This window comes from Xyrauchen texanus, chromosome 38 (assembly GCF_025860055.1).
Source record: "Xyrauchen texanus isolate HMW12.3.18 chromosome 38, RBS_HiC_50CHRs, whole genome shotgun sequence".
Lineage (NCBI taxonomy): Eukaryota > Metazoa > Chordata > Actinopteri > Cypriniformes > Catostomidae > Xyrauchen > Xyrauchen texanus.
Window position 1 is genome coordinate 1,681,822 of NC_068313.1, and position 10,132 is coordinate 1,691,953.

The 10,132-nt window shown below is 38.2% G+C and overlaps 1 protein-coding gene across 1 annotated transcript; it reads right to left on the reverse strand.

Annotated features, from left to right (window-relative positions):
* Window positions 1-3,515: 3,515 nt before the first annotated feature.
* On the reverse strand, window positions 3,516-9,800 carry LOC127631430 (T-box transcription factor TBX1). Its single transcript, XM_052109544.1, has 8 exons — window positions 9,704-9,800; window positions 7,235-7,394; window positions 6,643-6,744; window positions 5,957-6,128; window positions 5,727-5,882; window positions 4,086-4,153; window positions 3,779-3,903; window positions 3,516-3,700 (listed from the first exon to the last, which is right to left on the reverse strand). Exons 1-8 carry the CDS (start codon window positions 9,798-9,800, stop codon window positions 3,516-3,518), a joined length of 1,065 nt encoding a protein of 354 aa, XP_051965504.1.
* Window positions 9,801-10,132: the final 332 nt, after the last annotated feature.

The window sequence follows — 10,132 nt, forward strand, 5'->3', positions numbered from 1 at the left end:
GTATTTGTGAATCACTCGACATTAAGAACAATTCGTGAGTGAAACTGTGCGTTGGAATCACGACATATCACACAATCCGTGTACATTTATCGAAACCGTAGGTATAATCAGCAGAGTTTAACGTAATATTTATTTCGCGAGTGATGACTCGGTAAATCTGTTTAATCGGTTCATCAAAATGAATCATCCAAACAAACCGATTCCCTAAAATGAATCACACTTCTCAACGCACTAAACACACTGCACACACTGGAATGATGCATTATGGGGCTTGAAGTTTATTTATTAAACGCACCATGACCTCACCTGCATATTTGTAAAGAAGTATACAGTTATGCTACCATATGGTACTATCGTGGTATAAGATTTGCATTTTTTTTTGTATGTCACAAAAACTATTTAAATAATGTCTTTTAACATTAATGTTCTCTTGGTTAAGTGTTTATATAGGGGTTCATTAACAGACATGGGGACTTGTGACTTGGTGACTTGGACTCGAGTCGACTCGAGTCGCTATTTTTATGACTTGTGACTTGACTTGACAAAAAATAAAATACTTGAGACTTGACTCGGACTTGGAAGTTAAAGACTCGGGACTTGACTTGACTTGAGAGACGAAGACTTGAATGACTTGAGTGTTAATCACATCATGTTTTCAGTTTGAATATAAAATATATAAATTATTTTAAAAAATAAAGTTGATCCAGCTGGAGCGCAGGCTGAGAATAGTTTTGTCATGACTGGATCACGACACTATAGGCTATCAGCAGCCATGCCCTCTCGTACCTTACGCACACCACGCCCACTTAGATCAGATAACACATCAACATGTCAGCCGGAGGGGTAACGTTACCGAGGGTCATCGCTTTCGGCTTCAAAAATTATTATCAAGATGGCAAAAGACGAACAGCGCTTTGCAAGACATGCAACGTTAAGATCGCGGACAGCCAGACGACAACCTCCAATTTCGTCTGCCATTTGAAGAGCCATTCTGCCCAGTAAGTGCTTGTCAATTTGTTAATTTTATCTGGTTAGTTGGTAGTTAGCTAATGTAATAATAGCAGGGTTCCCACGGGTCCTTGAAATCCTTGAAAGTTTGTGAATCTGAAAAATAAAATTCAAGGCCCTGGAAAGTTCTTGAAAATAAACATACATATACAGGTCCTTGAAAGTGCTTGAATTTATTTTGTGCAAGAAGTTTTCTGGAAAAAAAAAATCTGTCCATTAATTTTTTTATTTCGCCAACACTTCGTGGCTTATGCTGCATACTAGCCTGCTTGATTTACGTTAGTTACGCGCATTTAAGTGTTTCCCGCGCGAGGTACTTTGTTTTGTACGTTGCCATGACGTTCACGCGCGCTGGTACCTCAACGTTTCCCACTCACAGACATTGCAAAAATAGGCTTATGGATATACTCTGAGTGTGTGTGTGTGTGGGAGTGTGAGAGCGCGAGAGTGAGTGTGTGTGTGTGTGAGTGAGTGTGGGTGTGGGAGTGTGGGAGAGAGAGTGTGTGTGAGTGAGTGTGGGAGTGTGGGAGAGAGAGTGTGTGAGAGAGTGAGTGTGTGTGTGTGTGTGTGTGTGTGTGTGTGTGTGTGTGTGTGTGTGAGCGCGAGCGCGAGAGTGAGTGAGTGAGTGTGGGTGTGGGAGAGAGAGTGTGTGTGAGTGGGTGTGTGAGAGAGAGTGTGTGTGAGTGGGTGTGTGAGAGAGAGTGTGGGAGAGAAAGTGTGTGTGTGAGAGAGAGAGAGTGTGTGAGAGAGAGTGTGTGTGTGAGAGAGAGAGGAGAAATGTAACAAAGTTTAATGTATGTAACTGTGTTTGAGAGAGAGAGAGAGGGAGGTGTTCAGAGAGGAGTCTGTTGGATGTTAAGCTGTTATTTGTTTTATGGACTCAATGTTGAAAATTTAAAACATTTCAAACACTGTTGGCAGAAGTGAAAAATAAATAATTTTATGAAGTTACAATTTTGTTTGATTCCATGATGTATTTTACTGAACATGAGTATTGTAATTTACTGACAGTTACTTATATCTTGTCTTTTCACTTTATTATGATCAGATTCTGCAGGTAAAATTACAATAATAAGGTGACTTGACTTGGACTTGACTTGACATAGCCTGTGACTTGACTTTGACTTGACTTGCCCAAGAAAAAAATACTTGGGACTTACTTGAGACTTGAAGGTTAAGACTTGAGACTTACTTGAGACTTGCACATGTGTGACTTGGTCCCATCTCTGTTCATTAATGACCAAAAACTAATTTACAAATGCATTCTAGATCATTGCTATGTCTTTGTATCTACATGGGAGATAAAAGGTACATTTTCTTGCAATACTTGCCAAATATAGAGCCATTTTACATCACATGTTAAAAATGCTTAATAACATTTAGCTATTCAATATTAGTAACCAGTACAAAAATATACCTTAATGTAAAGTGGACACATTAGAAGTGAAGCATTTATTAAGGGGTTGCCAACATTAGAAACCCAAGTACATGAAGTATAGTACGATTTAACGGTCTTTGAGCATGAAGACCTGAAAAGTTTTTTTTTTTTTTTTTGGAGAGGACTTTAGGTAACTAGAACTAGGTAAAACTATTCGTTTTACATCAATATAACAAGAAAAATTACAACACAAGTTATAAACAATAGTTACAGTACCCAAATCGGAAAATGTAGCAAAATGACATAATCCCACCTTTAATCTCACTATAATAGTCTTTTATAATAATGAAAGTGAATAGTCTATAATAGTCTAGTGCATTGTATGTTTTTTGGTTAATTTAAGAATGAACAAGTGTTATTAAGCATTAATTATATGTATGTTAAAATGCTCACTATTTGGCTAGAATAGCATGAAAGCGGCCTTTTTATTCATGTTGTTATAACAGCATATCAATCCTTAGAATGCATTTGTAAATGAGTTATTACTCATTAATTAATCCCTTTATAAAGTCTCAAAATAGGAAACAATGTAAAGTGTTACCCAAATAAATTCATTAATATGCAATAATCAATGCAATACACATACTGTAATATTAAAATACATTGTAGTCACATGCAGTACAGTTAAACATCTGGACAATTACAGAAACAGCTGTGCAACTAATACAGATTTATAACTTATTTAGTAGTACTATAATAAGCTCATAATAAAATTTGTATTTATAGTCACCCATCAGGCTTTAGCATTTATTAATCTTTTTGTTGTGCATATTTATCTACTGTATGTATACTGTAATAAATGTAATGTGCACTGTAATAAACTGAAATCATGCTTTTATTAACATACAAAACTATTTCTGTCTGACCTGACCCTTAAAATAACTTATTTGATCTAATATAATTAATTAGATTCAGTCATATTAAATATTCTTGATATTATTATTTGTATTTATTTGTCACAACAAGGAGCACAGATTGGTTACCTGACGAAACATTTTAACAGTTGGCTATAAGGGTAATAAACACATGAATTGAAATGAACCATTGATAACTGCACAAGGGATTTCTGTTAACCAATCAGACTTCTCTCTGATATGCCAGAGCCGTCCCACTGACAGGGCAACGTTAAGAATACAGGGGTGCTGTAGAAATGATCATGTGACTCCCTGCACTTCCTGTCTGTGCTGTAGTCCATCCCTTCGTTATATGACAGCGGAGCTTCATGGAGATTCAGGTCATGAGGATTTGAATGCCCTGTAGAAAAGAGTGGAGCAGATTGCTTGAAAAACAGTTTGACGTTGACATTAACACTGGAAAAAGGATTTGACTCACAGTTCAGATGCTGTTCATCTCGTATCCTCTGGTCATCACGTACAGTGCCGGTCAGTGATGGCCCCTCAAGCAGGTTCCATGGCAAAGGCAGTCGATGACCGTCAGTGGTGGAGTTGTTAGCAGACCTGCTGAATGTTTTTTTTCCAAAACAGTTATTAGGGAAAAGGCACAAACTTAAACTCTAATTCAGTATCTAAGCCATGTCAAAGACCAGAAAGAATGCATATGTATGTGAGATTATTAGAGGCAGAGAACTGCTTTCATGACTCAAAATGTGTCTTCAACGTTATGTGCTATTATTATTTACCTGTTTTTAGGTTCTGCAGTACGAAAGCCTTTTGCGAAAGGGTTGCAGGCTATCTTCAGCTGGGTGATCTGTGATAGGAAAGAACTTACTGTGATATAGATTCACTGCAACTCAGACAAATTACGCTCTTAATAAACAACTCTTATCAGTCAATGCATAAATCAAATCATGTGAAATATCTGTATGATTTTTATGAAGATTTCACAATGTCTAATCATCGTTAGTTTGTTTTAAAGGGATAGTTCACCCATAATTGTTTTCCCATTGAATTCATTGTATTTTCCTTACCCCAATGGCAAATAGTTTTTTCTTGTTTTAAACATAAGCCTCTCTCATTTTGACTTTGTGTATTATGTAATTTTGCCTCTCAAATAAATGTATCTTGTTTTAAGAATGTTTAACGAGTTCACGTGTCCATCTTGTTCTTGAAATGGAAATTGTAAAGCAGTGTGCGTTTCCCAAAAGCACCGTTAGCTAAGTAGTCACAAGTTCCATCTTTACCAACATAGATCAACGATTTGGTGTCTCCTGAAACCGTAGTTCTAACAAACATTCACAAACAGCAACTTTTTTAGATTAAAAAAATATTGGCTTTGATCACTAAGCTTAATAATAAAAAAATAATTTAGTTTATAAATCTAATGGGGCTTTTTCACTGCACGGTACTGCTCAACTCAACTCAACTCGACTCGGCTAACTTTTTGGGGGTTTTCCACATAGTACCTGGTACCTGATACTTTTTTTAGTACCACCTCTTTTAGTTCCAAGAGAGCCGAGCCGATACTAAATGTGACATCAAAATCTTGCAGATCACTGATTGGTCAGGGAGAATAGTCACTACCAGCGTCACTGGATTTCCGACATGCGACATCAACCCGCTAGTTTTAAAGTTAGCAACAGCGATAGCAGTATCATTTGTTCTTGCGACTTTCACATTTTTAAAAGAAATGGCTGTGCGCAAAACCACGCCATGGTCAATAAACGAGGTGTAGACGTTCCTCTCGTTAGCGACGAGCGAAGCGGCAGGAAACGAAAAAGTCTTTCAGGAAGTGTCTCAGCTGTTGGACGCACACGGCTACCACCGGACCTACCAACAGTGTAGGGAAAAGTAAAAAAACTTAAAAGTGACTACAGAACCATCAAGGACCACAACAGCCGGAGTGGTTCAAACAGAAGAAAGTGGAAGTGGTTCGACCAAATGGATGCTATGGATGGTACATTAACTCTATTCTCTGCTTGAAAGCTTCAATTTATTTAGTTGACCAGCTACTGGAAAGCTTCTAAAACAACCAGGACAATTTAACTGTTACACTTGTGTAAAATCACCATGCAACAACTGCTTTATGCAGTACATTGAGCTAGTCGCTAACAGCTAGCGTTCGTGTTATTGTTTATGGTCAGTTTGTGTCGTGTTTAAGATGATGTCATGGCAGTAGAGTCGGCGCAACTATGACGATCAGCCAATAATCCCACCCACGTTGAGGCGGAACTATATTGCAGTGGAAAAGCAAGCTCAGAAAAGCAAAGCGAGTAGAGTTGAGTCGAACCGTAACGTGCCGTGGAAAAGTGCCATTAATTGTTAGTATTGGGAATGTGTATTAGTTTAAGGCTAAGCTGGTTGGTAGTTGGAGTGTTTGGTACCCTGTGGTTCTGGTAAGCTGTGACTGCGATGAAGCGCGTCTCTGGGAAGGTGAATGTGCAGAAGTTGCGGTGAGCGTAACGCTGACTGTTTCTGCTCCGGTCCACCAGCACCACGTGCAGTCGTGGCTGATACCGGTGCATGGAGTTCAGGATCATCTATGGACACAAGCACATATGTTTGAATCCCTGCAGTAATGTAGATGTGATATGTATATGTGTCTGTGACTTACATGCCCATTATCATCCAGCAGGTTGTTGGTGAGTTTGAGTCGATCAAACGAGACTGTCTGTTTTCCCCACTGAGCCCCCCGTGCAGGTGAATCCGGGTGGAAATGAACTCTTCCTGGAGCAGCTACATCTCCACGACCAGCAACCAGCCAGGAAGAGCTATGGAAAGCATACCTGCAAATAGGAACATCAATGATCTCCAATATAGCCCATTTCAGATTAAAGAGGACCTGTTCATTTAGGAATTGTGTTTCTAGGAGATAAACTTAGTGCTATGTTCATTGTTGGTATGTTGAAAGCTCCATTAGAGGGCATTTACAGTGAGTTATGGGAACTAAATGCATGTGTTATGGTCCTTGTTGGGTGTTGGGGTTCAAGCCAGGCATAATGTTGAAAATATTAACCCTTAAATGCATGGGTGTTTCCCCAAATAATGTTACATACCTCAGCTCTTTAACTAAGCTGTCAAGCTATTTGACTAAAGGTTAACATTAACGGAAGTAACCACAGAATAATGAGGGTCAGTTTTGATTTCATGTTGACTTCCAACATTAAACAATCAATCGTTTTTTGGTTGATTGTTTAACATTTCTACCCCAACATTTCTTAAAAACAAGACAAAACACATTTACCAGATGTACACATTTGTCTTCGAGCACTTTTGGAACAATGTTTGAGATTCTGACACCTGTATCGTTTATCATCCACTGGAATGAAGTCCATTAGAAGAACATATTCTGCTGCAGGGTCCATGCCTGAGATGTGCACTTGAAATGTAGGGAACATCCTTCTGTAGGAAAACAAGCAACAATACAGCATACATGTGCTTAATCGTGCTAAAGTGATGGCAACATAATGATAACAACATATGCTAATTAATGCTGTATGCTAAGGCAAGCATATCTATTATCATTGCTCATCCTTAAGAGTTAATGATTTGATTTGAAGAATAAGTTAAATCGTGCTGCTTGTTGAGAAGAGATGTGCCATTTCTTTTCTAATTAGATTTAGGATTTTTTTTTTCACCTGGCAGATGATAAAATGGTGAAAAAAATCCTGTACACTTACATTGAATAAAGGCCAAATCTAGAGACCAGAATATCATATAGACTTAAGGGCAGACTCTTTTCACTTAGTCTAGCAACTAACCACCTAGCAACTGCGAAGCAACGAGCAAACAACTAGCATCACGGCATGATTTTGCATGAGCAATCTATTCCTCAGAAAAATATTAAAATCAGAGGTTATAACAGATGTAATGGTGTAATAAGTGTCGGAACCTTCCAGCCTTTGTGACGATCATTTCAGTGCCCAGTTGATCAAATTGCCGCCACAGGCTCTGCATCTCCAGCTGAACTCTGACACTGGCAACTTCAGGAGCTTTAGCGCACGTCCGCCCATCATCAGGAGAACACGGCAGGGCCAAAGAACAACCAGACACTACAGAGAGATGAGTATCAGATCAGATATTCCCATAAGAGACAAGTCATGCTACAATGGCCGCCACCAGTATTGGGAAAGCTGCTTTGAAACTGAAGCTTCCCACAGTAGTTACAACCGACTTATAACTTAAATTAGTTACATTTAATCTACAGTCAGGCTACTATTTTAAAAAGAAGTTAGCTACATTACAAGCTACTAACAGAAAGTACATAGCTTATTACATTGAAGCTATTTAAAGAAGTAAATATTTTTATATTTATTATATTTAAAATGTATAATTAGCGTGATATTGTGTTTTCCTTACGGAACTTTTTATTCCCCCCTTAATCCAATTGGAATACATTTCCTTGACTTTGTTCGCATATAGTATCTGAAAAAACAAAAAAAAATCAAAATTGGACCCTTTTCTTCGGTCAAAAGTGACCGGCCATTGGAAATGAATGGATTAGACTACAAAATACAGAAATATTAAGTGTTCAGGAGCATCCCAATCCTTTAGATGCGCACATACTGTATGTGCATGTGTGTTTGCACACAAAGTCCTCGGACATGTACACACACACACACGCACTACAACATTTTCATAGTACAGTTTATTACACAATAGTTTTCATGAAAATTAACCAAAGGTTTACTTCAGTAACCATAGTTTAACCATGGTATTTGTAGTAAAACCACAGTAACCCAAAATTGCCCATGGATACTACAGACACGAGCTACAATATTCCGATAGTAAAACCATGGTTAACTTTCGTAAGGTTTAAGCAAATAGTACGGCAGCATTAAGTTGAACAAAAATGTGTACTTAGTATACAAAGTAAAGGTAGGAAACACTATTTTTATATAACTGAATATAAATATAGCGATAAACATCAGAAAATAACTAAATATTGCGCTTCAAAGAACAAGTCCCTTTAAGGCTGCGCGGGCCTCGTGTGAATCAGTGAATCATTAATGTGAACTAGTTAATTTCTATGATCTGTCTGAAAGTATTGACTCACTAAAATGTATCAGTTCCAAATGCTAAAAATAAGTGAATAATTTAATGTAACTGGTCTGTTTACATGAACTACCACTTCTCGACTTCACATTCCCTCGACATTCCCAATTTCACATTCCCTCGACTCCATTGCTGCATTCACAATATAATGTGACAAATAAACAAATATTTTGTGACTCGTTGGGAAGTGATGCTCGTTACTGGAGAAGCTACAATATTGTGAAATAGTTGAACTACTGTAACGATTCTGAAAAATGTGCACTAGTTAAGTTAGTAGGGTTGCTACTTTTAGTTTACTCCCCAACACTGTTCTGTACATAATGAGTTTGCTTATTTTTGGGAGTGACAACCACATTCTATGACCGAATTCACTCCTGAAACATTCGGGTAGTGACAACCAGAATTTACAGAAATGTACTTAATTGATAGTGGTAAACTTTATGTGGGCGAGAGAGCACGCTGTTTAACAGCAACCGCTAAACGAGCAAAAACAAACATGCAGCTCCTGGCAACAGCATTATATAAAAACATTTATTTCTCCGATTGCAAATATACATTTGGTCAAAAAAGTTCATGTGAAATGGGTTAAACTTTTTGGCATCCATGTTTCTTGTTGATGGCAATTGAGCCCAAACAGTGTGTGGTTATCCATATTTCAACCATCGAAAAAAATGGAAGTGACTCTTTAAGATGTGCACACACAGATCACAAATTTAACAGATTAAATTGAAATGTGGATCCCACTCCCAAAAATGTACAGTCAGCACACGGCCAGTGTACAGCAAATACAGAATTCAGAACAAGTACAAATATAAGAAGATATGAATATTACCATTCATAATTGTGCTGTGCACAGGAAACCTGGTCCGTTTATCCAGTCACATACACATTCAGGGGCTTCCTAAGTGGTCTGAGTGTGTCCGATTCCATGCAGTTGTAGGTCTGGAGAGTGCAGGTCTGTCTTTATATGATCAGAGAGATCCAATATGCAGCTTTTCAACTCCTCATCCATTTCATTCACTCACAACCTATGACCCACAATGCCCATAAACTCTGTACTAAACTCAAGCATTTGTTAATTACATGCACATCACCAAAAATTATTGAGCGAGAACAGAAGGCTTTCAGTTGCTCTGTGGCAGTAATTGATCGAAAACTTCAGTATCACACCTGCAACACTCAACACGCAGCTAATTGGACTTTTACCACCATTGTTCTGGTGCAAAACCTCCTGTGAAGCCCTAGTGCTGACCTATGACCTGATCCAGGAAAGCTCAGAGAAGAGCTCCTCGTGTCCACTCTGAACTCTTGAGTTCAGCCTGAAGGTCCTGCCAAGCAGTGAAGATGGATCTGTTAATAACACCCATGCACTGCAGAGAACATATATGGAGCGTTTCTACCATGTTGAATCTTGGGCACATAAACGTCTCAAAGTACTGTTGCAATAGGCTATATTTTATGTAAGCATATAGACAACATTTGTAACAATACTGAAACAGAAAACATACACAGTTTTAACAAGGCATGGCAGCCCCTTAGTACACTAGAGCAGAAGGGAAAAAAGCTTTGACTTAATAACATTTTCTGAAACTTCACTCATCTCACAGAATAATCTGGAATAATATGAACCAATGCAACAGTCCCGTCTATGCAGCCTGAACTTGGTTAGAATGTTGAATCTTTGTGACAACTGCGCTAAAAACAACAAAGAATGAAACAAAGCGCAGGTGTCTCA

Bases quoted from the DNA above. Each gene is read 5' to 3' on its own strand.
- LOC127631430 (XM_052109544.1), bottom strand. From the start codon at position 9,800: ATGGTAGAAACGCTCCATATATGTTCTCTGCAGTGCATGGGTGTTATT. The intron at 7,395-9,703 runs GTTCAGAGTGGA...ATCTCTCTGTAG, and splicing joins CCTTCAGGCTGAACTCAAGA to TGTCTGGTTGTTCTTTGGCC. The intron at 3,904-4,085 runs GTAAATAATAAT...AACATTCAGCAG, and splicing joins ACTGCAGAACCTAAAAACAG to GTCTGCTAACAACTCCACCA.